This window comes from Phacochoerus africanus, chromosome 14 (genome assembly GCF_016906955.1).
Source record: "Phacochoerus africanus isolate WHEZ1 chromosome 14, ROS_Pafr_v1, whole genome shotgun sequence".
Lineage (NCBI taxonomy): Eukaryota > Metazoa > Chordata > Mammalia > Artiodactyla > Suidae > Phacochoerus > Phacochoerus africanus.
In genome coordinates, this window is record NC_062557.1 from 5,457,139 (window position 1) to 5,484,986 (window position 27,848).

The 27,848-nt window shown below is 57.3% G+C and overlaps 3 protein-coding genes across 4 annotated transcripts; all 3 read left to right on the plus strand.

Moving 5' to 3' along the window:
* Positions 1 to 1,189: 1,189 nt before the first annotated feature.
* Positions 1,190 to 8,112, plus strand: MRPL38 (mitochondrial ribosomal protein L38). Its single transcript, XM_047758162.1, has 9 exons — positions 1,190 to 1,301; positions 1,418 to 1,597; positions 3,823 to 3,957; positions 4,035 to 4,243; positions 5,820 to 5,892; positions 6,060 to 6,105; positions 6,998 to 7,156; positions 7,384 to 7,520; positions 7,730 to 8,112. Exons 1-9 carry the CDS (start codon positions 1,235 to 1,237, stop codon positions 7,864 to 7,866), a joined length of 1,143 nt encoding a protein of 380 aa, XP_047614118.1. The 5' UTR covers positions 1,190 to 1,234; the 3' UTR covers positions 7,867 to 8,112.
* Positions 8,113 to 9,805: 1,693 nt separating this feature from the next.
* On the plus strand, positions 9,806 to 15,203 carry TRIM65 (tripartite motif containing 65). 2 transcript variants are annotated; one of them, XM_047757975.1, is made up of 6 exons: positions 9,809 to 10,296; positions 11,424 to 11,519; positions 12,221 to 12,454; positions 12,540 to 12,711; positions 12,848 to 12,913; positions 13,414 to 15,203. In XM_047757975.1, the coding sequence occupies exons 1-6, from the start codon at positions 9,853 to 9,855 to the stop codon at positions 13,986 to 13,988; spliced, it is 1,587 nt and encodes a 528-aa protein (XP_047613931.1). In that variant the 5' UTR covers positions 9,809 to 9,852; the 3' UTR covers positions 13,989 to 15,203. The 2 variants fall into 2 exon arrangements, with proteins under 2 accessions (XP_047613932.1, XP_047613931.1); XM_047757976.1 differs by lacking the exon at positions 12,848 to 12,913 and having other exon boundaries at positions 9,806 to 10,296.
* Positions 15,204 to 21,567: 6,364 nt separating this feature from the next.
* On the plus strand, positions 21,568 to 26,036 carry TRIM47 (tripartite motif containing 47). The gene is made up of 6 exons (XM_047758115.1): positions 21,568 to 22,341; positions 23,355 to 23,450; positions 23,734 to 23,964; positions 24,142 to 24,340; positions 24,796 to 24,870; positions 25,098 to 26,036. The coding sequence occupies exons 1-6, from the start codon at positions 21,643 to 21,645 to the stop codon at positions 25,736 to 25,738; spliced, it is 1,941 nt and encodes a 646-aa protein (XP_047614071.1). The 5' UTR covers positions 21,568 to 21,642; the 3' UTR covers positions 25,739 to 26,036.
* The last annotated feature ends 1,812 nt before the right edge of the window (positions 26,037 to 27,848 follow it).

Below are 27,848 nucleotides of genomic sequence, written 5' to 3' on the forward strand. Positions count from 1 at the left end.
CAGGTCACTGCTGTGGCACAAGTGCACTACCTGGCCTGGGAACTTGTGCATGCCCTGGGTGAGGGGAACAAAGTAAGGGAAGGAGGGAGACTGGGAGGAAGAAAGTGAACATGTATATACCACAGCAAGTGTTTTATATACATTAATTCATCTACTTTTTTTTTCTTTTTTTTTTTTTGTCTTTTTAGGGCCGCACCCGCAGCATATGGAAGCTCCCAGGCTAGTGGTCGAATTGGAGCTGTAGCCACCAGCCTATGCCACGGCAACGCGGGATCCAAGCCACATCTGTGACCTACACCACAGCTCGCGGCAATGCCGGATCCTTAACCCACTGAGCGAGGCCAGGGATTGAACCCACAACCTCGTGGTTCCTGGTCAGATTTGTTTCCGCTGGGCCACGACGGGAACTCCTCTTTCTTTTCTTTTTAAGGCCACACCTGTGGCATACGGGTTTCCCCGAGAGGGGATAGAATAGGAGCTTCAACTGCCAGCCTACACCACAGCCACAGCCACACCACCAGCCCCATGTGGGACCTAAGCCTCTGCAGCACGTGGCAAGGCCGGATCCTTAACCCACTGAGTGAGGCCAGGGTTTGAACCCACATCCTCATGGATACTAGTAGGGTTCTTAACCCACTAAGCCACAATGGGAACTCCCCATCTACCCCCTTGAAACCACACAAGGAGGGAAACACTATTAGCACTCGCATTTTTTTTCCAAATGAGGTCACAATCTGGGATTTGAACCCAAGCAGACGGACTCCTGAATGCATCCTCGCACCTCCTCTCCCTGCCTGTGCTGCCACACCAACTGGGAGCTCAGGATGCCGCCGCCTTTAAGGATGGGTGACCCTTATGAGCAGGACCCAGGGCCCCACAGAGCGCCAACCTCTCGAGTCGAGGCGGAAGCCCCTCGACGGCCCCAAGTCTGTACCTCCCCCTGGTGGCAGGCTGCGAGCCGGGGGCCCAAACCGCCCGCAGCTCCGCCCCGCCGCCCACCGGGCACTTCCGGAGGCCGCCCGCCCTGGGCGACGGCCAACTCTGGCCTGGAGGCAGCAGCTCGTGGATTCCGGGAAGGTCGTAGGGCTTGCGTGGGGGCGTGGCTTTAGGGCTCGGGGCGTGGCTTTAGGGCTCGGGGCGGGGCCTGCGCCGTGCGCTCAGGCGCGGCTCCGGCCACCTCTGCGGGGTCCTGCGGGCGGCGGCGGCGGCGGCGGCGGCGCCGGCCTGAGGGAAGATGGCGGCGCCCTGGTGGCGAGCCGCGCTGTGCGCAAGTCGGCGGTGGCGGGGCTTCAGCACCTCAGGTGAGGGCTCTTGCAGGTCCCCGAAGAGCTGAACCCTGGGGCTTGAGCCCGCGTTCGCCTCCCGCCTCCGTGAGGCCGGCCCGGAGCCTGCCTGACGTCCCGCTCTCTGTCCGCAGCCTCCCTGAGCCGCCGGGCCGCTCCGCTGGGGCCGATGCCCAACGAGGACATCGATGTGAGCGACCTAGAGCGACTGAAGAAGTACCGCAGCTTCGACCGCTACCGGCGCCGGGCGGAGCAGGAGGCGCGGAAGCCGCACTGGTGGCGGACCTACCGGGAGCATTTCGGGGAGGAGTCAGGTGAGGGGAGGAGCTGGGCTGTGACCCCGCTTCCCGGGGACTCGGGGGAGGGGGTCTGCTCGCGTTCCCGTCCGCACTGGGGTGGTTTAGTCCCTCCAGGATTTTCACACCCTTTGGTCCTTGTATCTGGAAAATTCCCTTCCGTCAGAATGTGAGAGTTCCTCTTAGATATTTCTACTCCTAAAATGCTTTCCTGAGCAGCCCCCTCACCCCCCCCACCCATTCCAGATTAGAGTGCCCTTCTGTGCACTCTTCGTGTAGTCCCGGCCACACTTGACCGCCATGGATCTTGCACGCGCACAGTGCTTGGCACGTAGGTGTGCAGTACTTTGCTGAATTAAACTAAAAGCCCTGGGCAAAGTGACCCAGGATCCCTGCCTTTGAGGGACCTACACTTAGTAAGTGCATCCTCTTAGAAGGCATTTATGGGAGTTCCCCTTGTGGCCCAGGGGTAACGAACCCGACTAGTGTCCATGAAGACGCGGGTTCCATCCCTGGCCTCGCTCAATGGGTTAAGGATCGATCTGGTGTTGCTGTGAGCTGTGGTGTAGGCTGCAGATGCGGCTCGGATCTCTCTTGCTGTGGCTGTGGTGTAGGCCGGCAGCTGTTGCTCTGACTAGACCCCTAGCCTGGGAACTCGCATGTGCCCTGGATTCAGTCCTACTGAAAAAAAAAAGCTAGGCATTTATGGATGGAGTTTTAATGGTGGTTAAGGGCACACACATGGAATCTACAAAGTTGTTAAACACAAATCAACCTCTTGGGAGTGACTTTCCTGAGGCTGAATTTCCTCAGTTTACAATTTTAATAAAATGAATGATTATGTTGGAGTTCCCGCCGTGGTGCAGTGGGTTAAGAATCCGACAGCAGCTGCTCAGGTTGCTGCCGAAGGACAGATTCGATCCCTGGTCGCAGTGGGTTAAAGGCTCCAGCTGTTGGCTGGGATTCAGTCCCTGATTCAGGAACTTCCATATGCCGCTGGTTTGGCCTTAAAATCAAAAAACATATATCTATATATCTATATGACTGTGTGTCACAAAATTGCTGTGAGGATGAAAGGAAGCAGTTCATTGGAATTCCTAAACTAACATCATTCTTGTTGAGAGTTCAATGTATGTTTCTTATTGTCTTTGTCTAATGTAAATGGGAAAACGTGTTGGATTGAAAGTTTTCTAGGGCCTCGTTATTCAGAGTGTGTTCTGAGACCAGCAGCATGGGCAGTACCTGGGAGCTTGCGAGAAATGCAGAGTCTCAAGCCCCATGCTCACTTGCTGATTCAGAATTTGATTATTTTGGGTTTTTTTTTTTTTTTGCTTTTTAGGGCCGCACCCACAGCATATGGAGGGTCCCAAGCTAGGGGTTCAATTGGAGCTACAGCTGCCGGCCTACACCACAGCCACAGCAACATCAGATGCAAGCCATGTCTACGACCTACACCACAGCTCATGGTAATGCCGGATCCTTAACCCACTGAGCAAGGGTATTGAACCCCCATCCACAAGGATACTAGTCAGGTTCTTAACCCACTGAGCCACAACAGGAACTCCTGCATTTGTTTTTTATATGCTTTTCCATCATGATCTAGCCAGACCTTCTTGTTTATCCATTCGCAATGTAATGCTTTGCATCTGCTAACCCCAGACTCCCAGTTCCTCCCATTCCTTACCCCCACCCCCTTGGCAACCACAAGTCTGTTCTTTTTATTTTCTTTTTAGGGCCGCACCCATGGCGAATGGAAGTTCCCAGGCTAGGGCTCGAATCAGAGCTATAGCCGCCGGCCTACGCCACAGCCACATCAGTGCCGGATCCTTAGTCCACTGAGCGAGGCCAGGGATCAAACCCGCATCCTAGTTTGGGATACTAGTCAGATTCATTTCCACTGAGCCACGATGGGAACTCCCACAAGTGTGTTCTTTATGTCTGTCTTTCTGTTTTGTAGATAGGTGCATTTGTACCCTATTTTAAATTCCGTATATAAGTGATATCCTGTGATATTTGTTTCTCTCTCTGATTTACTTCCTTTATGAGAATCTCTAGTTGCGTACATATTGCTGCGAATGGCATTGTTTCATTCCTTTTTCTGGCTGAGTAGTATTCCGTTGTACACATGTACCATGTCTTAATCCATTCATTTGTCAGTGGCCATTTAGGTTGTTTCCCTGTCTTGGCTACCATGAATAGTGCCACTCTGATCCCACTTTCTCCAACCCATCTTCTCTCCCCAGGTCCCAAAGACAGGATGGACATCGGGCTGCCTCCACCCAAGGTCTCTCGGACCCAACAGCTGTTAGAGCGGAAACAGGCCCTCCGGGAGCTGCGGGCCAACGTGGAGGAGGAGCGAGCTGCTCGCCTCCAAACAGGTAAGGCTTCCCAGGGAGAGGGCCCTGGGTGTGTCCCCGCCCCCACCCTGCATCCCAACTGGCGCCATTCCTTCCAGCCCGCATCCCACTGGAGGCCGTGCGGGCCGAGTGGGAGAGGACCTGTGGCCCCTACCACAAGCAGCGTCTGGCCGAGTACTGCGGCCTCTATCGAGACCTGTTCCACGGTGCCACCTTCGTGCCCCGAGTCCCCCTGCATGTGGCCTACGCCGTAGGTGAGGACGACTTGATGCCTGTGTATCATGGCAACGAGGTCACTCCGACAGAGGTAACTGCTGGCCCGTGCCCCCCTCCCTGCCCTGTGTGCACAGACACATCCCACCACGGGCCCACAGGCAACTCCGTTATGGAAGCATTTATAGAGGCAGTGTTTGTGGTGGTTAAGGGCACAAGCATGGCATCTGTGTGGGCTGATCTGGGGCTTTTTTGTTCTCTGTCTCCTCTTTTTTTTTGTCTTTTAGGGCTGCACCCAAAGCATGTAGAGGTTTCCAGGCTAGGGGTTGAATCAGCTACAGCTGCCAGCCTCGCCACAGGCACAGCCATCCCTACACCACAGCTCATGGCAACGGTGGATCATCAACCCACTGAGCGAGGCCAGGGATCGAACCCGCAACCTCATGGTTCCTAGTCAGATTTGTTTCCGCTGCACCACGACGGGAACTCCTCTGTCTCCTCTTTTTGATCTCCTGGTAAAAAAACAACATCATACAATAATTACAAAGAAGGGAATATAGGACTTCCCATCATGGCTCAGAGGTACAAACTCAACTAGTATCCTTGAGGACACATGTTCCATCCCTTTTCTTGCTCAGTGGGTTGCGGATCCGGCGTTGCCGTGAGCTCTGGTGTAAGTCACAGATGCGGCTTGGACCCCACAGTGTTGCTGTGGCTGTGGTGTAGACCAGCAGCTGCAACTTCGTTTTGACCCCTAGCCTGGGAACCTCCGTATGCCCTGGGTGTGGCCCTGAAAAAGAAAAGAGGATATAAAATGAAAGAAAGGAGTTCTCGTTGTGGCTCAGCAAGTTAAGAACCCATGAGGATGCAGGTTCGATCCCTGGCCTCACTCAGCAGGTTAAGGATCCAGCGCTGCCGTGAACTGTGGTGTAGGTCGCAGATGCAGCTCGGATCTGGTGTTGTTGTGGCTGTGGTGTAGGCTGGCAGCTGCAGCTCCAGTTCAACCGTATTCTGGGAACGTCCATGTGCTACAGATACAGTCCTGAAAAGCAAAAAAATTAAAATTTTCTTTAAAAATATAATGAAAGAAAAAGAAGCTCCATGTTGACCTACTCCCGTGACTGGCCCCGTCTTCAGAGTGCGCCCTCTTAGCCCCTGGCCACTGACACACAGGCCTCCTGTGGTTCAGATCTCTGCATAGGCAACTCTGTAGGATTCTTTCTTTAAGTCTCTCTTTGCCCATCTGCCTTTGGAGGGATTGTCAAGGGCATTTAATTCTTTTTTTTTTTTTCTTTTTGCCATTTTTTGGGCCGCTGCCGCAGCATATGGAGATTCCTAGGCTAGGGGTCAAATTGGAGCTGTAGCCGCTGGCCTACACCACAGCCACAGCAACACAGGATCTGAGCTGCGTCTGCAGCCTACACCACAGCCAGAGCAACGCCAGATCCTTAACCCACTGAGCAAGGCTAGGGATCGAACCCACAACCTCATGGTTCCTAGTCGCGTTCGTTAACCACTGCGCCATGACGGGAACTCCAAGGGCCTTTAATTCAGAATGGGGTTTCCTTTCTCCAAGGCTCCCTCAGGACCCTGCCCTCCAGAACGCAGGCCTGTTTAGAACAGGCCTGTACCTGACGCGGGTGACAGCCCCCTCGTTGTCTCCCCACCAGGCTGCCCAGGCCCCGGAGGTGACCTATGAGGCAGACGAGGGCTCCCTGTGGACCCTGTTGCTCACCAACTTGGGTAGGTGCCTGGGGCTCACTGGCACTCTTGTCTCCCTCACTAGCAAGAGCCAGGGCGCTGGGGAGCTGGGGGAGGAGCCAGGCGGGAAGCTCTGGCCCAGCTTATTCCAAGGGAGGTGGGGGCAGGGGCAGCAGTGCCTGCAGTCAGTGGGGTGTGTTTGTGCGCAGATGGACACCTGCTGGAACCGGATGCCGAGTATGTCCACTGGCTGGTGTGAGTACCTGGGGTGGGGTGGGCAGGAAGCCTTCCGGGAGGTCCTGGCATCCTAGATGGAGCCACACCTGAATTTCAGGATTGACCATGGGATTTGGGATTAACCTCCCATCCCCGAAGGTGCTTCCTCAGCTCTGCTTCCTGAGGGGTAGGTCCCTGGGATCCAGGGGCTGATGACAGGTGCAGAAGGAAGAGCAGGCAGTGGGCCCAGGCGGCTGCCACAGGCTGGTCTCCCTCAACCCTTGCTCACCTGTAAGACCAGGAGGATGCCACCAGGTGCCTCAGCCACCCTCAGGGGCTCTGTGACAGTCAACTGAGAAAAGAGGCCTTGTGGCCTCTGGCACTTGTGACATGCCCACATTGGGCTGTCTCTTGTTTTCTTGGTGGCCTTTGCTTCTGAGCCCAGGCCAAGGGGCAGAGGTGAGGCTTTTTCATTCAACTGAAGTTACCAACCTCTGCCACAGGACCCAGAGGAGTGGTCCCTGGGGCGGGTACTGCAGCGGCCCTCCTGGTACCAGGCCGGGCAAACGCTCCTGAGAAACCCAGAGTCTTTGGGAAACAGAGAGAGAAGCATCCCACCTGCCTGACCGGCCGTGGAGGCCCGACCGGCTCCCAGAGCCAGTAAATGGCTTGTCCTTGCTCTCATCCTGCCAGAACCTGGGGCCTTGTCCTCAGCCTCTGCGCCCCATCTGCTCCCTCCACAAGCTCGCGGGCCTCCCGAGGCTTCCAGAGCCCTACTTGCGTCTTGACTGTACGGTAGAGGTCGTCTTAGGGTCTGTCCTCCCTGGCGAGTCAAGTGTCCGACGTCCAGTCTCTAGGGAGCAATGGGTGGGGGTGTCCTTGCTGCCACCTCCTGCGAGTGGCAATTAACAGGTGCTTTTCCTCCCACCAGAACCAACATCCCGGGCAACAGGGTGACTGAAGGACAGGAGACGTGTCCCTACCTCGCTCCCTTCCCTGCCCGAGGCTCTGGTTTCCACCGCTTTGCCTTCCTGCTCTTCAAGCAGGACAAACGAATCGACTTCTCTGGGGACACCCGGCCCTCACCCTGGTAATCTGCACCCCCACACCCCCAGTCTCCCTCCAGGCCTCGGGCCAGCTTCGCAGCAGCAGTGGGTCTCGCTCGTTTCTCCTCTCTGCTAACTTGGGCCTGGAAGCGGGCAGTAGGCTGGTTGTGCTGGGCAGACCCTGGGGGGCTTCTGGCATCGCCTTTGGGCCAGAAGCAGGGGCGGGCTCTGCTGCCCCCTTCCCCTCTCTCATGCTTCCCACTTTCTCTAGCTACCAGCTTGCCCAGCGGACCTTCCACACTTTCGATTTCTACAAGAAGCACCAAGATGCCATGACTCCAGCTGGCCTGGCCTTCTTCCAGTGCCGCTGGGATGACTCTGTCACCCGCGTCTTCCACCAGCTCCTGGGTAAGGGCGGGCTGAGTCGGGGAGGGGGGCTCTGGGCTCACAGACCTCTGACCGGCCAGAAGCGCCTGTCAGGAGAAGGCCACCAGCAGCCAGGCCACTCCTGGGGTGGGCTGGCTGGGTATCCCCGCCTGGGCAGTCCCACCTAGGGGACAAGAGAGAGACTCCGGCCAGCAGCAGTCCTCACACATGCCCCTCCACTCTTCTTGCAGACATGCGAGAGCCCGTCTTTGAGTTTGTGCGGCCGCCCCCTTATCACCCTAAGCAGAAGCGCTTCCCCCACCGGCAGCCCCTGCGCTACCTGGACCGGTACAGAGACAGTCACGAACCCACCTATGGCATCTACTGACAGGCCAGAGTGCCACCCACCTCAGAGAGTAGGCTGGGCCTCTTGGGCCACCCTGTCAGGCTCTGCAGGCAGGAGCAGTAGAGAAACGAGATACGGGCGCCAAGGGGCCAGGCATTGGGGTTCCCAGCCCTGCCGGAGGCAGCCCCTCTGCCGCCCTCTCAGCAGGCCCAGAACTTGGAGTGAAGAAGGCTGGGCGGGCTTGGTAAGGAGGTGTCCTGAAGGCTATGAATAAAGATTTTTGCGGTAGCAGGTCTGGGTCTGTATTTGTGGAGCTGTCAGAGCGCCCCCTGGTGGAACTCTTGCTTTATGGACCAGAAGGGGGCTGCCTCCCACCCGCAGTGGTGACCCTTCAACTTTGCTTCCTGAGGGTGTCAGAGGCCCTGTGATCCAGGGGCTGAAGATGGGTACGGAGGAGAAGCAGGCAGTGGGCCCAGGCTTCTGGCCTCCAGGTGTTTTGAATAAGAAGCCTTGTCAGGTGGGGGGCAAAGGCAGGTATGAGAGCTCTCTGGGCACACCCCCTGCTCAAGGCCCAGAAAGCCCCTGTGACCTTGCTGGCTGGCTAGAGGAATTTTCTCTCTAAAGGGCAAGACTGCCTAGTAGCTAGTCAAGAGGATCAGTGCACCTTTTCCAGAAAGAAAAACTTCACATATTATGACACAGGGGTCATAATATACTTGCTGCGTGGCAGTGAGAGGAGTCCTGCCTCAAAATCAGGCCAGCTTGGTGCTCCCGTCGTGGCTCAATGGTAACTAACCTGACAAGTATCCATGAGGACTCCCGTTTGATCCCTAACCTCGCTCGGTGGATTAAGGATCCAGTGTTGCCGTGAGTGGTGGTGTGGTTTGCTGATGTAGCTTGGATCCCGTGTTGCTGTGGCTGTGGTGTAGGCCAGCAGCTGCAGCTCTGATTCAACCCCTAGTCTGGGAGTTTCCATATGCTGCTGGTGCAGCTCTAAAAAGCAAAAACAAACGAACAAAAAAGTTCAAAAAAAATCAGGCCAGCTCCGTTAGAAAGAAAGGAGAGTTAATCTCCCTCCAACTCGCCTTGGCCCAACACACACTGCACCCCCGGGCCAGTGGGTCAGTCCACTAGTCAGGACTGACGCCTCCTGCTCAGCTGCAGGAGAACCGCCTCTCTGAAGAATCAGTTTCCAGGACAGCTTGGACCTGCAAACAAGGAACCCCCCAGCAGAGGGCTGACTCCTAGCAAGGTTTCCAAGTGCAGTTGAAAAGGATTGCTTTGCATTTCCATTAAAGGGGCTAGGAGGAAACCACTGTTTTCTGCTGTCTCTTGGTAACCAGAAGAATTTCACCTCACTGTTTAAAAGAACCAAAATTAGGCATAACCTAGGGAAAGAAGACATCCCAATCTGGCAAGTATCTGAAACTCAGCTCAAAGAAAAAGCACAGCCGAGCCCTAGGGTCAGGAGAGGGCATTAAACGAGCACTGGTTGTTTGCCCCGAAAGCTCCTATTGCCGAGCACTCCCACGTGCTGGCCTGTCCCACGTCATCGCCAGAACACCTGGGAGATAGGTAACCTGCTGTATTATTTGTATTAGATTTTCAGCTGAGGCGCTCAGAAGAGGTTCCGTGGTGATCCTCAGCCACAAGGAGGCCCAGAGGCAGGACAGATTTCCCAAGGCTCCAGTCGCCAGAGCCTGGGGCCGGATTCCCTGCACAGGAACTGTTGGACAAAGGTCTAGGGAAGCAGGATGGAGGTCCTAGGGTGGAGCTGGGAGAGCTGGACCCCCAACTCCCAGCCTGGGGTGGCAGGCGGCAGGAAAGGGCGACTCGGCGCCCATAGGGGTCGAGCGCCAGAACGGGGGGGCCGCGTTCAGAGCCGCTGGCGCAGGGCGGCGGGCCGGCGCTGGCCGGCGCGGAAGTGCTGTCACCTTCCTCTCCCCGGCGCGTCCGAGCCCCGCCCGCCCGCCGCTGCCGCCCGCGGTCCCTTTAAGAGGCCCGGCGCTGGGCCCGCGCGCCGCCGCCATGGCCGCGCAGCGGCTGGAGGACAGGCTGACCTGCGCCATCTGCCTGGGGCTCTACCAGGTGCCTGTGACGCTGCTCTGCGGCCACAACTTCTGCAGGGGCTGCATCCAGGACTGGTGGGGCCGCAACGAGAAAGCGTGCCCCGAGTGCCGGGAGCCCTTTCCCGCCGGCGCCGAGCCGCGCCGCAACGTGGCTCTCAGCGGCGTGGTGGAGGAGCTGCGCGCCCGGCCCGCGCCCGGTCCCGGCCCGGGCCCCGACCCCGACCCCGGCCCCGGCCCTGGCCCCGGCCCCGGCCCCGACTCCGGCGCGCGCTGCCCCCGGCACGGGCGGCCGCTCGAGCTCTTCTGCCGCACCGAGGGCCTCTGCGTGTGCAGCGCGTGCACCGTGCGCGCGTGTCGCCTCCACGAGCGAGTGCTGCTGGACGCCGAGCGCCGAGAGCGCGAGGTGACGCGCCGGGGACCCCTACCTGCTCTCTGCGCCCGGCCGGGGCGAGGGGGGGTGGGGTGCAGGGACAGCATCTTATTCCCAGGCGAAAGGAGGCGGGAGTCAGAAAACAGACGCTTGGGATAGAGATTTCCTATCTGGTGACAAGTCCAGGTGAGGTTACAGGAGTGGCTGGGACGGAGGGGGTGGACGTGAGGAAGTCTAGGAGCCCAGAGCCGGAGTGTTGGAGGCTCATCCCCGTGGCCGCCGAGGGCGCAGGGAGTCAGGACAAGTGGTTGTTCGTGGGGCTGAAGACCGTGCCCTGCAGTCGCATGAAGGTTTGCAGCCGAGGCCAGCAGGTAGAGGAACAGCCACTACCCCCGAGGCAGGTGCCCTGCAGGAGCTAGAATTGGGCCAGAGGGAGAAGCGATTTTTAGGGGGTGAGAGGACTGATGCCCGCCCTTTGGGGAGGGGCAGGGTGAACCAGAAAGTCACCCTTTGGCTTCCTACTCTCAGCATGTTTTCTGGTGCTGGAGGTAGTGGGGCCTGGGCAGAGGCACAAGAGTGGAATTTAGGAAGATCAGATCTGGTGACTTTGGCCAAATTATAAAATTCTCTAACCCATTCCTCATCCGTGAAGCGTGGATACTCTCAGTTCTTCAAAGTGGTGCTGGGATGAGAAAAAGCAAGACAGTTTCTTGACCAGATGCAGGGAACATAGTTCTAGCGAGTGGTCAGCCCTGCACTCCTGAGACTACAGTGTTTGGATCCTCAGGGGACCAGACAGGCCACAATGAAATAGGGGTGCCCTCCTCCTTCTCCCTTGTACATGCACCGCACTGCCACCTGTCAGACAGCTTTGGTGCTTTGGGTCTCCACCCCTTCCCTGCATTTACTTTCGGGGCGGGGGGGGGGGGTGCGCTCCACCGGCGCCCCACTTGCTCTAGGTGGGGGAGGGGCTTTGTCCAGGCCTCCCTGGGACTCTGACTGAGGCGGATGCTCTGTGTGCTGGCCCCACCTGGAAGGGGGCGAGGGGGGGGATGCCCAGCCTCTGCAGGCGTTTGTTGACTGGCTGAGAAGGGACTTCACAATCCTGACCCCCTCTTGTCACTCACTCCCCCCCCCCCCGGCCCCCGTGGGCACCACAGGCCCAGCTGAGAGCTACACTGGAGGTCACCCAGAAGCAGGCTACCGAGGCTGAGAGCCAACTACGGGAGCTGCAGCAGCGAAGCATCCAGGTCCAGGTACAAGGCCTGTCTGCTCCACCCCATCCTGTCCTCCAGCTCCATCCTTCAGGCAGCTGCCAGCTGGTCCCTGGGTATGAGCTACCTTGAAAATGCTTCCTGGAGTCCCCATCGTGGCTCAGAGGTTTAATAACCCAACATAGTCTCCATGAAGACGCGGGTTCAATCCCTGGCCTCACTCAGTGTGTTAAGGATCCGGTGTTGCCATGGCTGTGGTGTAGGCTGGCAGCTGTAGCTCCTATTCAACCCCAAGCCCAGGAGCTATCATATGCCACAGGTGCACCCTTAAAAAGAAGGAAAAAGAAAAAAGAGTTCCCGTTGTGGCTCAATGCTAATGAACCTGACTAATAGCCAAGAGTATTCGGGTTCTATCCCTGGCCTCGCTCAGTGGGTTAAAGATCTGGCGTTGCCATGAGCTGTGGTGTAGGTTGCAGATGCGGCTCGGATCTGGCGTGGCTGTGGCTGTGGCGTAGGCCAGCAGGTACAGCTCCGATTCTACCCCTAGCCTGGGAACTTCCATATGCTGCGAGTACAGCCCTAAAAAGAAAAAAAAGAGAGAAAATGCTTCCTGGCAGCAAGAAATGAAAGGCTGAAGGTGGGCAGGGAGATATTTCAGGGACCTCAGCCCCCTACACCCCTGCTCTGCAGCTCAGTGGGCAGTGCGGGCCTGGCTGCCCTCTACTCCTCCTGTGCCCATCCAGAGCTCAGCCTGCACCCTGGCATCCATGGTCTCTGGCAAGTTCAGCCGTCTGCTGCAGGCCCTGGAGATGCAGCGGGCCTTGGCTCTGAAGAACATCGAGGCGGCCAAGACTCAGGCGCTGGAACAGGCCCGGGATGAGGAACAGCGACTGCAGGGCCACCTGGAGGCCTTGACTCACTGTGATCACAGGATTCACGACCTCCTGGAGCAGTCAGATGACTGCACCTTCCTCCAGGTACCAGGCCTCGGGGTGGCAGGGTGGGAGGCCGGTGAGCCTGCCCCTCCTGCCTGGGCTTACTACAGCCGTCCCCGGGGCGCAGGAATCACGGCTCCTGGCGCCCCCAGGGCCTCTGGGGCCACTGACTCTCCCGCAGTGGAACGAAGATCAGTTTGGAGGCCTGAAAGAGTCACTGAGCCAGCTGTGTGGCCTCCTCCTAGAAGCGGGGAGCCCCCCCGTAGTGCCAGCCGAGGCTGCTGCCTTTGACTCCATGGGTAAGGTGACCCCCAATGGCTCCCGACCCCTGGGTGCCCAACTGTCCCTCCCACCGGGGTTGGAGGATGGGTCAGGGCCAGCCCCCCATGAGCTCCCCTCCAAAACACTGATCTAAAACGCGGTTTTGCCCCCTAGAGGCCCCAGGTCCCCTGGCACCAGTCCTGAGCCCGCTTTGTCCACTGCGGAGGAAGCTCTGGCAGAGTAAGAAGGCCCTGCGCACACACATGGGTGCCTGTGTGAGCCTGTGGGTGTGAGTGCCTTGTGCATGCACATGGGTGGGTCGGGGGAGCCTGTGCATGTGGCATGTGCATGTGGCATGTGCCATGAGTGTTCCATTCAGGAGGTGTGCATGTGGCATGTGCCATGAGTGTTACATTCAGGAGGTCTGGCCCCGCCCCCTGTACCCCTGTGGCACGTGGAGCCACTTTGGCGTTTACGGAGACCCTGGGCCCAGGAACCTGGGCTCAGTTCCGACTCTTCCACCTACTACCACGTTAGGTCACCTTTCTGACCCTCGGTTTTCTCATCTGTGGGATGAGATCGATAGAAGGTTCCAGGTCAGAGGTTGCCCCCAGGATGGGGGGGGCGGGGGCATGTTCACTCGGCTGGCTTCAGTTGCTGTCTCTCCCATCTGGGGACAGGCTGGGGGCCGTGCCCTGGCAGCCTTGCCTGCTCACCTTCCATCCCTCTCTGCCCAACAGATTATCGCAACCTGACCTTTGACCCTATCAGTGCCAACCGCCACCTCTACCTGTCTCGGCAGGACCAGCAGGTAAAGCACTGTCGCAAGCCCCAGGGCCCAGACAGGCCAGACAGCTTCGAGCTCTGGCAGGTGCAGTGTGCCCAGAGCTTCCAGGCCGGCCGGCACTACTGGGAGGTGCGTGCGTCCAGCCACTCAGTGACCCTGGGTGTCGCCTACCCGGAACTGAAAAGGCGCAAGCTGGGTCCCCACACAGACAACATCGGCCGCGGGCCCACCTCCTGGGGGCTCTGCATTCAGGAGGACCGCACCCAGGCCTGGCACAACGGGGAGGCCCAGCGCCTCCCAGGGGTGTCAGGACGGCTCCTGGGCATGGATTTGGACCTGGCCTCTGGCTGCCTCAGCTTCTACAGCCTGGAGCCCAAGACCCAACTCCTGCATACCTTCCACGCCATCTTCACCCGGCCCCTCTACCCCATTTTCTGGCTCCTCGAGGGCAGGACCCTGACTCTGTGCCATCGGACTGAAGCCAAGCCCCCTCCAGGGCTCCAGGAAGAGGCCGCAGGGCTCGGCTAAGGAAAGCCTGGGATGGAGCCCGGGGTTGGGACCAGGCGCCACCATGCCTGTGTGCCCAAGAACCACCCCAGCCCCTGGCTTGGGAACCTGAGGCCACAGCTCAAATGGGACCAGTTCTTGGCTGGGAGACTGGCTAAGGACCAGGCCGGGCCACTCGGAGAGAGAGCCAGCAGGGTGGAGTGGGGGAGTCTCCAAACTGGAGGTCCCTTTGCCACCTCTTTGAAGGGACAGGAGCTGAAGCGAGTAAAATGGGAGCGCAGTTCCAGGAGCTGCCTGGACCTCAGAAGCTGGGGCGGTGCCTGAGGCTCCTGGTCCTACGGGGGAGCCGTAATGGGCCAGCCAGCCAGCCAGGCGTCAGCCCCAGCTTGACCTCCCTCCCAGCCAGCGTGGACCCAGGGGCAAAAGGAAATCTCAAGAAAATTGATTTGTACCTTCTCGCTCTTGTTCTTTATCTTTTTTTTTTTTTTTTCTCCCTTAACATTTTTGGTATATTTTTGTCTTTTTCTCTTTGGACGTCCTCATGACTGCATTCTTTAGGCAATTGTGTTTTCTGCACTTTCTGTGTAACAGAAGCATTTTTCTCATTGTTAACCTTTTCCCCTGAATGACCACGATACAAACGGCCATGCTAATGTCTGTCAGAGTATATCTGCCCATTGCTGGACCTTCAAAATGTTTTATTTGGGGCTGTAAAAATACGGCCATGATAACTAATTTTTGAGCTGGGAGCTTTGGTCATATGACAGCTATGGACGGAAGCTTCATTCCCTAAAGAGGAATTACCCAACAGGGAAACGGTGAACACTTAAAGATGTTATTTTTATGCGAAAGACCAAAATGAGGAAACCTTGAGTCAAGCCAACTGGCGCCTCTGCCCCCTTGTCACAGCAGCCAAGTTAGCTTGGCAGAGCCTGGGCCTCCGTCCCCCGCCCCCCTGCCAATCCCCGCCCAGGGTGTGGGGTTAAGTGCAGTAGTTCATGTAGTTCCAGTATGGTGCTAACTCCTTTTATTTTGCTCTTTTCTATTCAGAACATGTTTCCGAGAAGATTCTGGTACATGTTTGGGCTTGTGTTCCTGGAACTGAGGGTTCTGGGTCCTAGCAGAGCAGTAATTTCGTACTTGAAATGTGCCACTTCTTGATCTGGGTTCTGTGGGTGTTTGCTTTACGACTTTACACTGTGCATAGGTGTTTTATAAACTCAGTTGTCAGTATCACATAATAAAAGTTTTGGGGGTTTTTTTGGGGGGGAGAGGTTAATTTTATGGCCGCACCTACAGCATGTGGAACTTCCCAGTCCAGGGATTGAATCCAAACTGTAGCTACATGTTGTTCTGTGGGAGTTTCTATATTGTGACTATTAGCCTTTGTTCGCATATGACACCACTGCTGTTTTCATAGAGCGCTGCGGAGCCGGGCTCCTCAAGGAGGTGTGGGAGCAAGCATTGACAAATCCCTGGAAAACTACTGCAGGTTAAGTTCACTTGGTCTAGGAGTTCCCTGGTGCCCTAGTGGTTAAGGATTTGGTGTTTTCACTGATGTGGGTCAGGTTCAGTCCCTAGCCCCAGGAACTTCTGCATGCAACAGGTGTGGGAAAAACAAACAAACAAACAAAAAAACCACTTAATTCCCTCAATCTACCTGATTCTGACAGAACTCTCCCCAGGAAAAGCGCCTCAGTCTGGAGGGAAGAAGAAGCATTGACTTTGGAGTGTCACATTTGTAGAGGGGACACATTTGATTAGTTTAGGAGTGTTTCCAGCCTCTCTGCCCCCCTCCTCATGGTTTCTGGGCTTCTGTGAGGCAGAATCAGGAGGGTGGGCACACAGAACAAGAACAGGGGAGTACAGGAGAGAGTTTATTTATTTATTTTTATTTAAGTGCCGCACTGGCAGCGTATGGAGGTTCCCAGGCTAGGGGTTGAATCAGAGCTGTAGCCACTGGCTTACACCTCAGCCACAGCAATGCAGGATCCCAACCATGTCTACAACCTACACCACAGCTCACGGCAACACCGGATCTTCAACCCACTGAGCGAGGCCAGGGATCGAACCCACAACCTCATCGTTCCTAGTTGGATTCATTTCCACTCTACCACGATGGGAACTCCAGTAGGAGAGATTTTACAAGATGGGGGCCTTGGGCCAGTGGCGTTGGAAGGACTTGGATTGGAGGCCAGAGGTGGGAGGGGTAAAGAGAATAAGAGGCAGCTCTTTCCCAGACAGGAAGGGATGGGAGGGAGCAGCGGGGTGAAGGTAGGAAGTGTGGCTTCAAGCACCTTGGAGCTGGAAGCTAGCAGACAATGGAACCAGGCCTTTGACACAGAGGGGAAGGACTTCCATTTAGAATTCCATACCCAGCCCAACTGTCAATCACAGCAAAGCCTGAACAAAGGCTTTTGCTGACACTTCCGCATCCACTCCCAGGAAGCTCCCAGAGGGCACACTTCAAAAATAAAGCAGAAAATCAACAAAGGCAAAGGGAGACCTCAGATGCAAAGCACAGGGAGTTCAACACAAGGGAGAAGCGATAAAGAATCAAAATCTCCAGAAATAGCACGGACATTCAGATGTTCAAGGCTGAGAGGCAGACACGGAGGTAAAGTGCAAGAGGAGACAGTTAAAGGAGTTGAACCAGATTGTCAGTGGGACCAAGAATCTGGAGGAGATGGGACACGGGACTGCTGTCTTTTGTTACAGTCCTCACTAAATTGTTGACTTTTTATTTATTTTTTGCTTTTTAGGGTCACACCTGCGGCATCTGGAAGTTCCCAGGCTAGGGGTCGAATGGGAGCTGTAGCTGCCAGCCTGCACCACAGCCAGAGCAATGGGGAATACAGGCTGTGTCTGCACCTACACCACAGCTCACGGCAATGAGCTTAACCCTTAACCCACTGAGCGAGGCCAGGGATTGAACCTACATCCTCAAGGATGCTTGTCAGATTTGTTAACCGCTGAGCCACAATGGGAACTCCAAACTGTTGACTTTTTAAATACTCTAAATATGTTACTTTGGGAGTTTTTGCTGTGGCACGGCGAGTTAAGAATCTGACTGCAGGAGATACCGTCCTGGCTCAGTCAGTGCAAATGAATCCAACTGGTATCCATGAGGATGTGGGTTCGATACCTGGCCTCACTCAGTGGATCAGGGATCTGGTGGGCTGTGGCGGAGGCTGGCGGCTGCAGCTCCAATTTGACCACTAGCCTGGGAACTTCCATAGGCCGCAGGTCCAGCCACCCCCCCCCCAAAAAAAAGGCAAGAATGTGATTGCAGCTGCAACAGCTCGGGTTGCTATGGTGGCATAGGTTCAATCCCCTAGCCAGCACAGTGGGTTAAAGTGTCCAGCATTGCCAGGGCTGTGACATAGGTCACAGCTCTGACTCAGATTCAGTCCCCAGCCTGGGAAATTCCATGAGCCGAGGGTGGGCCATAAAAATAAATAAATAACTTTGAAATAAATACAAACTTTTTTTTGGCCACCCCTCAGCATAGGCAGTTGCTGGGCCAAAGATCAGATCCAAGCCACAGTTGCAACCTAAGCTGCAGCTGTGGCAACACCAGACCCCTAATCCACTGTGCCAGGCCAGGAATCGAACCTGCATCTCAGTGCTCCCAAGATGCCACCTATCTGATTGTACCACACCAGAATTCCACAAACGCTTTAAAGTATGTTCATATAAAGAAATGCTGTTGTGGGAGTTCCCGTCGTGGCGCAGTGGTTAACAAATCTGACTTGGAACCATGAGGTTGTGGGTTCAATCCCTGGCCTTGCTCAGTGGGTTAAGGATCCGGCATTGCCATGAGCTGTGGTGTAGGTCACAGATACAGCTGGGATCTGGCGTTGCTGTGGCTGTGGTGTAGGCTGGTGGCTGCAGCTCCAATTAGACCCCTAGCCTGGGAACCTCCATATTCCATGGGTGCGGCCCTGGAAAAGACAAAAAGACAAAAAAAGTGTTATTGTGGGATGTGGCTTGGATCCCGTTTCCTTTTTTTTTTTTTTTCTCCAGAGAGCCAAGCAATGCTAGGCCTGGCTCCCTAAGTGCTATCATTTGCTTGGCTACTTTTGCTTGTTTGTTTTGTTTCTGTTGGATTTTTTCCCTTTGGCAGGGAGGGGAAGTAACGGTGCAGCCAGCAAGTCATTGATGAAGTTTAGGATTAGTTTCAGGCACACCTTCTAGGTTTAAACCCTGCCTGCTCTGCAAGACGAGTTATGTGATCTCTGGCCAGTGATGTCACCTGTCAGAATTCCGTTTCCCTCCATCATGACAGTCCTTACAAGGGTGGAGTGAGATGCAGGCAGGCACATGGTTCCTGCAGCACTCGAAAGCATCAGCCACCCTTTCCCCTTAAGGTCCAGGCTATTTCAAGAATCATGAATATATCAGGCAACTTTTTTTTTATTTACTTTTTTTGTCTTTTTGTCTTTTCTAGGGCCGCTCCTGTGGCATATGGAGGTTCCCAGGCTAGGGGTCTAATCGGAGCTGTAGCCACCAGCCTACACCACAGCCACATCAACACCAGATCCGAGCCGTGTCTGTGACCTGCACCACAGCTCATGGCAATGCCAGATCCTTAACCCACTGAGTGAGGCCAGGGATCGAACCCACATCCCCATGGTTCCTAGTCGGATTTGTTAACCACTGCGCCACGACGAGAACTCCAACGGGGTAACTTTAAAGCCATGATAGTGGAGATGAGAAATTCAAATGCTGCCTCCCTGACAAATCAGTTCTCTATGCTTTCCTGGGGGAGCGCATCCTCCTGAACAAGATTCCGGGTGGGGGGCAGAAGGCTGGCTGGACCTTATGCCTGAGCACCCCCAAACCCGAGGGGCACCCCGCCCTCCCCTCCAGAACCAGGCGAGTCTGTGGTCTCAGCAAGCCCAGGCAGCCTGGCTGCCGAGCCGCAGAGCAGGGTGGCGCTGATGCCTGAGTCTCTGTACTGTTCCTGGGTCTTGGCAGACAAGATCAAGATCAAGATCAAGTGCTCCTTGTGGAAACCAATGTATGGAACTCATTACCCGCCTTCCTGCCAAACAAGGCACACCCAGGCCGGTTCCTTCTGCGACTCTTCAGCCCAGAAGTTTTTTCCCACCCTAGTTTCTGCGCGCCTGAGCCCTAGCAGTCTGTGCAGGCCCAGCTCACATGCTACTTCCTTCATGTAGACATACAGAAGTCCCTGGGCCAGGGATCGAACCTGCATCACCGCAGTAACCTGAGCCACGGAAGTGACAACACCTGATCCTTTAATCACTAGGCCGCCAGGGAGCTCCACACTTCCCGTTTAATATTTAATGGATCCTAGTTTTTTTCTCTCCTTCCAGGAGGCTCTGCGTACGAGCTTTCTAAATTAGACATTTTTAACCTGGGCTCTTAGGGGGGAAATCCTCCTTGTTTTCACTGTCCCCTAACTGAAATTTAGCACTTCTTTCTATTATAAATGGAGAGTGATAGTGGAAATACCTGTCACTTGTTACCAATAGAAATTATAGATTTTTCATAGCACATTATAGAGGTGACAGAGAATTTTAAATATTTTTACATTTATCACAATTGCAAACATACAGTAATTTTTGTCTCCATGAGATCTTATTATTTACTTGTTCTTAAAGAAATATGTATATAACTTTATCACATATTTGTTTTCTTCATATTTTGTTTTCTGGGGTTTTTTTAGGGCCACACCCGCGGCATATGGAGGTTCCCAGGCTAGGAGTCTAATCAGAGCTACAGCTGCCGGCCTACACCACAGCCACAGCAATGCAAGATCTGAGCCCTGTCTTCAGCTTATACCACAGCTCATGGCAACACCGGACCCTTACCCACGGAGCAAGGCCACCTCCTCATGGATGCTAGTCGGGTTTGTTAACCGATGAGCCACGACGGGAACTCCAATGAACTTTTAATTTTAGAACAGTTACAAACTTACTGAAAAGCTGCAAAGATAATTTCCCCTTTTGTCCGCCTCATGATGACTATGATATATTTGTCACAATTAAAGAGCCAATATTGATACATTCTTATTAATGATATTCCATAATTTGTTCAGATTTCCTTAGTTTTCCCCATCATCCTTTTTCTCTTTTAGGAGCACCCAGAAATCACATTACATTGAATTATCCTGTGTCCTCGGGCTTCGCTTGGCTGTGACAGGTTTTCAGGCTTTCCTCTTTTCCTTTTCCTTCTGTTTTTTCCTTTTTACAGCCACACCTGCGGCCTGTGGACCTTCTTGGGCTAGGGCTTGGATCAGAGCTGCAGCTGGAGCCTGTGCCACAGCCACAGCAATGCTGGATCCCAGCCACATCTGTGACCTACCCTGCAGCTCATGGCAATGCCTGATCCTTAACCCATGGAGCCAGGCCAGGGATTGAACCTGAATCCTCATGGATACTAGTTGGGTTCTTAACCGACTGAGCTGCAACAGGTACTCCAGACGTTTCTTGTTGTTTGGTTTTTGATGAACTTGACAGTTTCCAGGGGTTCTGGTCAAGGGCTGTGTAGTCTGTCTCTCCACTGGGATTTGTCTGAGGTTTTACTAGTAATTAGAGTGGGGTTATGGGTTTGGGGGGAGGAAGCTCATATCACATCAAGGGTGCCTACTGCGGACATGACTGATCACTGTCGGTGTTGACGGCGACCACTGGCTGAGGTCGTCTTGGCCAGGTTTTGCCGCTGTCAAGTCACCCTTCTGCTCCCTTTGGAAGGAAGTCACTATGCTCAGCCCGCACTTAAGGACTGGGAAGCCCTGCTCCACCTTGGAGTATTTACAGAATCTGTTTGGAATTCCTCTGAATGGGAAATTTGTCTATTCTCCCTCATTTATTTATCCAGTGATTTATTTATTATCAGCAGGAACTCATGAGTGTTTGTTTTCTACTTTGGGTTGCAACCAGCGCTACTTTAGTTATTCTGTTGCCACTCTGTTGGGTTTAGCGTAACATCGTTGAGGTAATTTAAATACAATAAACCCCACTGGTTTAACTGCATGGTTGGAGGAGCCTCAGCAAAGCCTCCAACTGGGGAACCCACACCCCTAGCCCGGGAGGGACCACACCACGGGAGGGACCGGAACTGAATGATTAGACGAGGGACGTGGAGGATGACCCCAACTTCCCCTTTCGGCTGTGGAGGAGCGCAAGTTCCCCTCCGGAGGTAAATAGAGTCTCTAAGGGGCAAAAACATGCGCACATCAGCAGTTCTTTTTTTTCTTCTGCCGTCAGCAGCTCAGCAACTTTGCTAACAGTGCTGCCCAGGGGTCTGGATGGAGCTCAAGGGGCAGGCGCGACACGGGGTGGGGGGCGGGGGTCGCCCAGCGCCTTAGGAACCCCTGGCAGGCACAGGGTGGGGGAGTTTGGGGGGTCGTGGAGGGGTGAACTCCTTTCCTGCTTTCAGTGTGTCCCGTCCCCGTCCCGCCCTCTTCCCTCTCTCTCTTTGGTCCAGGAGGCCCTCGGGGGTCAGACGAGACCCAGAGGCCGTCCAGCGCGGCCTGGGCTGGGGCGGGTGCCCAGGCGGGCAGGCGGGCCCGCGGCGCCGGGGGGCGGGCCGAGCGGGGGGCGGGCCCCTTGGCTGCGGTCCAGGGGGCGGGGCGGCGGCGCGGACGGTCTGGGTCCCTCCCAGGCGGGAGCGGCCCAGGCGGTGCCCCAGCGGCCGCGGAGCCATGGACGGCAGCTGGCCCTTCAGCTGCCCCATCTGCTTGGAGCCGCTCCGGGAGCCAGTGACGCTGCCCTGCGGCCACAACTTCTGTCTCGCCTGCCTGAGCGCGCTCTGGCCGCACCGCGGCGCGGGGGGCGCCGGGGGGCCGGGAGGCACGGCCCGCTGCCCGCTGTGCCAGGAGCCTTTCCCCGACGGCCTGCAGCTCCGCAAGAACCACACGCTGTCCGAGCTGCTGCAGCTCCGTCAGGGCTCGGGCCCGGGGCCCGGCCCAGGCCCGGCGCCGACCCTGGCCGCAGCCCTGGCGCCCGAGCCGGCGGCGCCCAGCGCGCCGCCCAGCTCGCCGCCCAGCGCTCCGGAGCCATCGGCGCCCAGCGCGCCCGAGCCGTGGCCGGAGGGCGAAGAGCCGGTGCGCTGCGACGCGTGCCCCGAGGGTGCCGCCCTGCCCGCCGCGCTCTCCTGCCTCTCCTGCCTCGCCTCCTTCTGTCCCGCACATCTGGGCCCGCACGAGCGCAGCCCCGCGCTGCGCGGACATCGCCTGGTGCCGCCGCTGCGCCGGCTGGAGGAGAGCCTGTGCCCGCGCCACCTGCGGCCGCTGGAGCGCTACTGCCGCGCGGAACGCGTGTGCCTTTGCGAGACCTGCGCCGCCCAGGAGCACCGAGGCCACGAGCTTGTGCCGCTGGAGCAGGAGCGCGCGCTCCAGGAGGTGGGTTGCGGTTGCAGCGGGCGGGCAGGCGGCCGGGACGGGTGACCCGCCTCGAGAGCCGAGGCCCCATCACCCCCATCCTTCCCAGGCTGGGTCTTAATTTCGTCCTTTGCCGTCCCTTCCAGCCTGGACAGTCATCTGATCGCTGTGGGACATTTCGCTCAGGATGAGAATGGGGGGGTTGGAGGAACCCAGTGTCCCAGTGTGAACCCAAAAAGGACGGGAAAAGCAGGCTGGGGTCCCGAGGCTGGGGCGCGGCCCGGGGGGGGGGGTGTTTAAAGCAGCAGAGAGCTCGTGCCCATGCCGGTCCCAGCTCAGATCTGCTGCGGTGAGGGTTTCAGTGGGTGGGGCAGGCGACAGGAGGGCTGCAGAGGAGGGGCCGAACCCACCGGCACACAGACCCCTCTGTCCAGCTGACCTGGCGGCCCGCAGTGAGAGCATGTGGGCGCTGTCCAGCTCGTTACCTCCGCCCCCAGTTTCCTTTGGCCCTCAGCCGGGTCTTGGCACTTCTGGCCTTGGGATTTTCCGTCTCTCCTGCCTGGAGCAGTGACTCATAAGACCCAGGGGATTTGCCCGGAATCCCCATTTTTCAGGCCTGGACTGGGGACACAAACTCTTTGAGAACAGGGATTCTCAGAACAGCTGAATGCCAGCTTGTGCAGCCACCTGTCCTCTCTCAGTCTCTGCCTCGTCCCCACCTAGGGAAGCTCCCAAATGAATGTGAGCGATATTGAGGAGCATGGATGGCCCTGTACTTGCTCACAAGTCAGAGAGGAGAGGCAGACACCCCACAGCCAGCCTGCCTGCCCTCCCCTCTGGCATTTGGGAATGGCACCTGCCTGGGCTTGAGGCACCCCCTGGCGTATTGTACGGCATCGCGGCCACTCCCAGCCCCACCTAGGCACAGATACCACTCCTGGGTCCCCCACCACCACCCTTGATAAGACCTGGGACCCCAGTGCAGGGCTGTGACCTCGGCCAGACCCTGTGCTCCTTAAGGATGTCATCCGCAGGCTGAGCAGCCCAAAGTCCTGAGCGCCGTGGAGGACCGCATGGATGAGCTGGGCGCCGGCATTGCACAGTCCCGGCGCACCGTGGCCCTCATCAAGGTCAGATCCTGTCCTAACCCCTGTCCCGGCCACTCTCGTAGCCAGCTCCCGCCTGGCAGTGTGCGCTTGCGGTACACCGACCACACCAAAGACGCCCGCGCTCAGGGCCTTGCCCGGCCCCAGTGAGCGCGAGCATCTCCCCAGACCTGGCATAAACCCAGGATGGCTCGGGCTGGTGCCTTCGTCCCCCCAAGAGGACAGGGTGGGAAGGAGGGGTCTGGGAGGAATGGCCAAGACAGCAGGGTTCTTTGCCCTCATTGCTGCCCTCTGTCGTCTTGTGCAGAGCGCAGCCGTGGCAGAGCGAGAAAGGGTGAGCCGGCTGTTTGCCGAGGCCGCGGCCGTCCTGCAGAGGTTCCAGACAGAGGTGCTGGGCTTCATCGACGAGGGGGAGGCCACCATGCTGGGCCATTCCCAGGGCGACCTGCGGCGCCAGGAGGACCAGCGCAGCCGTCTCAGCCAGGCCCGCCACAACCTCAGTCGGGTCCCCGAGGCCGACTCGGTCAGCTTCCTGCAGGTGAGGGCAGCTCTGTGAGCCAAAGAGGGCCCAGAAGGGGTTGGGCAGAAGCGGAGGGAGGAGAAGGCAGTGTTTGCCTGGTCCCCCAGGCCGTGCCAGCCTCCTGGCAGAGCTGTCTCACCCCCACTGGGAGGAGCTGTAGCCAGCAGGGCCTTAATGGGCATTTGTCTGGTACAGGAGCTCCTGGCACTCAGGCTGGCCTTGGAGGAGGGGTGCGGCCCTGGGCCCACTCCCCCGAGGGAGCTCAGCTTCACCAAGTCATCCCAGGCCGTCCGGAAGGTGCGAGATGTGCTGGCTTCGGCCTGCACCAGCCAGTGGGAGCAGCTGCAGGGGCTGGGCAGTGACGAGGACGGGCTGCAGAAGCCAGGCACGGAAGGTGGGTGCCCCCGCAAGTGACTCACCCCTCCCCAGACTCCCCACACGGCCCCCAGGCCTGGTGCCCATCCAGCAGTGGAGGATGGAAACTGTGCCTAGCACAGGGTGGGACCCAAAATCCTGCCAGTGGCTGGAGCCACCACCCTGTAATCACGAGTCAGCCCCTGTGGCCACAGCCCAGGGGAGAGAGCGGGCCTCTCCTAGCCCACCCTCTAGCTTCTGGAGGGCTGAAGCCCAGGGAGGGAGGGGAGTGCAGCCAGAACCCAAGGACCAGGCAGGCATGTGAACACAGGGGGCCATATTTGGGTGTGTGCGTGTCCCCAGGTGGCGTGGGATGCTGGGAGGCAGGAGGAAGAGAAAGATGTCAGTTACAGGTTCAGAGGAGGGTCGCTTTGCCCAGCAGCCGAACCACGGGCAGCTGGGGAGACCCCCCCACAACTGTCTCCTCTTCCGCAGCCGAGACTGAGACCCAGGACCCCGACAGCACCAACAGCCTGGAGAGTGAGGCCCCCAGGGATTACTTCCTCAAGTGTAAGTACCGAGCCCTCCCAAGGCTGCTGGGCTGGGCCTTGGCTGGGCCGTCCGTGTTCATGGGGTGAGCCAGGTCCGCTCTGGGGATGCTCCCCAGGGGGCCTGCGTCCTTGCTGGTTGCAGAGGAGGGGCGAGAGGGGCTGTGTTTGGGGAGGCGGGCCCGTAGGGGAGGAGCGGTACCACCTGACCTTGGACCTGAGCCCCGCCTCTCCTGTTGGTGAGAGCAGTTGCCTACATCGTGGACCTGGACAGCGACACGGCTGACAAGTTCCTGCAGCTGTTTGGAACCAAAGGTGTGAAAAGGGTGCTATGTCCCATCAACTACCCTGAGTCACCCACCCGCTTCACCCACTGCGAGCAGGTGCTGGGCGAGGGCGCCCTGGACCGGGGCACCTACTACTGGGAGGTGGAGATCATTGAAGGCTGGGTCAGCGTGGGGGTCATGGCCGAGGACTTCTCCCCCCTGGAGCCCTACGACCGGGGCCGGCTCGGCCGCAATGCCCACTCCTGCTGCCTGCAGTGGAACGGACGCAGCTTCTCCGTCTGGTTCCACGGGCTGGAGGCGGCCCTGCCCCACCCTTTCTCGCCCACCGTCGGGATCTGCCTGGAATATGCCGACCGAGCCCTGGCCTTCTACGCCGTGCAGGACGGCAAGATGAGCCTTCTGCGGAGGCTGAAGGCCTCCCGGGCCCGCCGGACTGGCACCCCGGCCTCCCCCGTTGACCCCTTCCAGAGCCGCCTGGACAGCCACTTTGCCGGGCTCTTCACACGCAGGCTCAAGCCCGCCTTCTTCCTGGAGAGTGTGGACGCCCATCTGCAGATCGGGCCCCTCAAGAAGTCCTGCATATCTGTGCTGAAGAGGAGGTGATGCTGGGGGCCGGGGACCTCCTCCTGCTGCTGTCCCAGCTCCTGGGACGCTTGCTTCTCTGCATCCCTGTTTTGCTCCGGGGGAGTCACCAGCCCTGGAGTCCCACTCATTCCCCACCTGCCATGTACACGGCTTTCCGCCTTCAGGGAGGAGGCTCCTGGGACTCTGTCCCCCTGCAGGCCTTGTTTCTGGGAGAAAGAGCCGCAGCTTGGACAGTGCCAGGCCACCCCAGCCCCTGCTCTCCCAGGTTCCTGGGACAGTGCCTGGCACATAGTAGGTGCACAATAAACATTTGTGGAATGAATGACTCCCTCTTCTACCCTTCCCTCCCCCACCAGGAATCCCCAGTACTTCTCATCTTTCAAAAGCTTACCTTGAGGAGTTTCTGTCGTAGCACAGGGGTTAACGAATCTGACTAGGAACCATGAGGTTGCAGGTTCGATCCCTGGCCTCGCTCAGTGGGTTAAGGATCTGGCATTGCCGTGAGCTGTGGTGTAGCTGTGGTGTAGGTCGCAGACGCGGTTTGGATCCCACATTGCTGTGGCTCTGGCGTAGGCCGGTAGCTACAGCTCCAATTCGACCCCTAGCCTGGGAACCTCCATATGCCGCGGGAGCAGTCCTAGAAAAGGCAAAAAGACAAAAAAAAAAAAAAAAAGCTTACCTTGAGGAGTTCCCTGGTGGCTTAGTGGTCAAGGACTCAGCATTATCACTGCTGGGGCTCAGGTTACTGCTGTTCAATCCCAGGCCTGGGGACTTTCACATGCCATGGTTAATTTAAAAAAAAAAAAAAGAGAGAGAGCTGATTGGAGTTCCTGTCATGGCGCGGCGGAAACAAACGAATCCAACTAGGAACCATGAGGTTGCGGGTTCGATCCCTGGCCTCACTCAGTGGGTCAAGGATCCCGGGTTGCCGTGATCTGTGGTGTAGGTCACAGACGTGGCTTGGATCTGGCGTTGCTGTGGCTGTGGTGTAGACTGGCAGCTGTAGCTCCAATTGGACCCCTACATGCCTTGGGAGGGGCCCCAGAAAAGACAAAAAAAAAAAAAATAGAGCTGATCTTGAAAAGGCCGGAGAAGGAGATCAGTCCCTGGTCTCAGGATTCCTGTTGGGAGGGAGAGTCCTGGCCCAGGAGGCGGGGGCTGAAAAACAGGGTGCCTATATTTTGGGGCACGCATACTCCCTGGTTCTGGGCAAAGGCAGCTACAGGTGGCTTCTCCCGAAAGGATCCAGCCCCACAGTCATTCTGGCTGCTCCAGTGTTTGCTTTGGGTGGCCTGGTTCCTATCAGCTATTTTCAGCCTTGATGCCACAGTCTAGTTCTGGACCTGCCTAAGGGTGTTTGCACCCGGGATTAAATGCAGACATTGCGCCCCCCCCCCCCCCCCCAAGAGCAGGGCACGACTCCTGGACGCAGGCTAGAAAGTCTTGAGATCTAGAGCTTCTTTCATTCACATACATTCTCAGCCCATGAGAGGTGGGGCTGAACCGACCCCAGGGTGTGGCTGGAGCCCAGGGCAGCCACACTGAAAGGATCTCCGTTGAAAGCTGCCTCCTATCTCCGTACAGCTGCGCAGCTAGAACGGTGCTCAGTCTCCACACCGGGGAGACGCTGGGCTCTGCGCCCCAGCAGAGCCTCTGCCTCTCTCCCAGGAAGGCCTGCTGCCCCCTGCTGCCCCAGAGCCCCCATCCTGGCTAGGGGTGCACATCTTGTGCTTTCAAGCAAGGCTTGTTCCCTGAGGCTACAAGGCGAGTGTGTTCCCAGGCCGGTCCCCTCCTCCAGGGGTTCTCTGTGACTCATGTGCACCCCAGGGTGAGCTGTGCCTGGAGAGCAGGGGCGGACAGAGGCCTCTCAGCCCTGGCTCAAGGTCGGGCGGGACAATGGGTGAGTTATGCAGCCAGACAGCGAGGCCATACAAGTCCTGCCCCGGCTGCCTCACCAGCTAAAAATAGCCCCTCCCACAGAGCCCGCTTGTGCCCCCGGCAGCCAGGATGTTGTTTTTCCGGGCGGGCCTGCTGGCTCCTGGGGCTCTGTGTTCTCAAAACGGTTTCCTTGACAGCCAGGGGCCCCAGTTCACCGGGCCTGGGCGGCTGGGGGAGGCTGCTCCTGTCA

Bases quoted from the DNA above. Each gene is read 5' to 3' on its own strand.
- TRIM65 (XM_047757975.1), top strand. From the start codon at position 9,853: ATGGCCGCGCAGCGGCTGGAGGACAGGCTGACCTGCGCCATCTGCCTG. The intron at 11,520-12,220 runs GTACAAGGCCTG...GTGCCCATCCAG, and splicing joins AGCGAAGCATCCAGGTCCAG to AGCTCAGCCTGCACCCTGGC. The intron at 12,712-12,847 runs GTAAGGTGACCC...TTTGCCCCCTAG, and splicing joins TGCTGCCTTTGACTCCATGG to AGGCCCCAGGTCCCCTGGCA.
- TRIM47 (XM_047758115.1), top strand. From the start codon at position 21,643: ATGGACGGCAGCTGGCCCTTCAGCTGCCCCATCTGCTTGGAGCCGCTC. The intron at 22,342-23,354 runs GTGGGTTGCGGT...TGTCATCCGCAG, and splicing joins AGGAGCGCGCGCTCCAGGAG to GCTGAGCAGCCCAAAGTCCT. The intron at 24,871-25,097 runs GTAAGTACCGAG...TGGTGAGAGCAG, and splicing joins CAGGGATTACTTCCTCAAGT to TTGCCTACATCGTGGACCTG.
- MRPL38 (XM_047758162.1), top strand. From the start codon at position 1,235: ATGGCGGCGCCCTGGTGGCGAGCCGCGCTGTGCGCAAGTCGGCGGTGG. The intron at 5,893-6,059 runs GTAGGTGCCTGG...GTTTGTGCGCAG, and splicing joins CCTGTTGCTCACCAACTTGG to ATGGACACCTGCTGGAACCG. The intron at 7,521-7,729 runs GTAAGGGCGGGC...CTCTTCTTGCAG, and splicing joins CGTCTTCCACCAGCTCCTGG to ACATGCGAGAGCCCGTCTTT.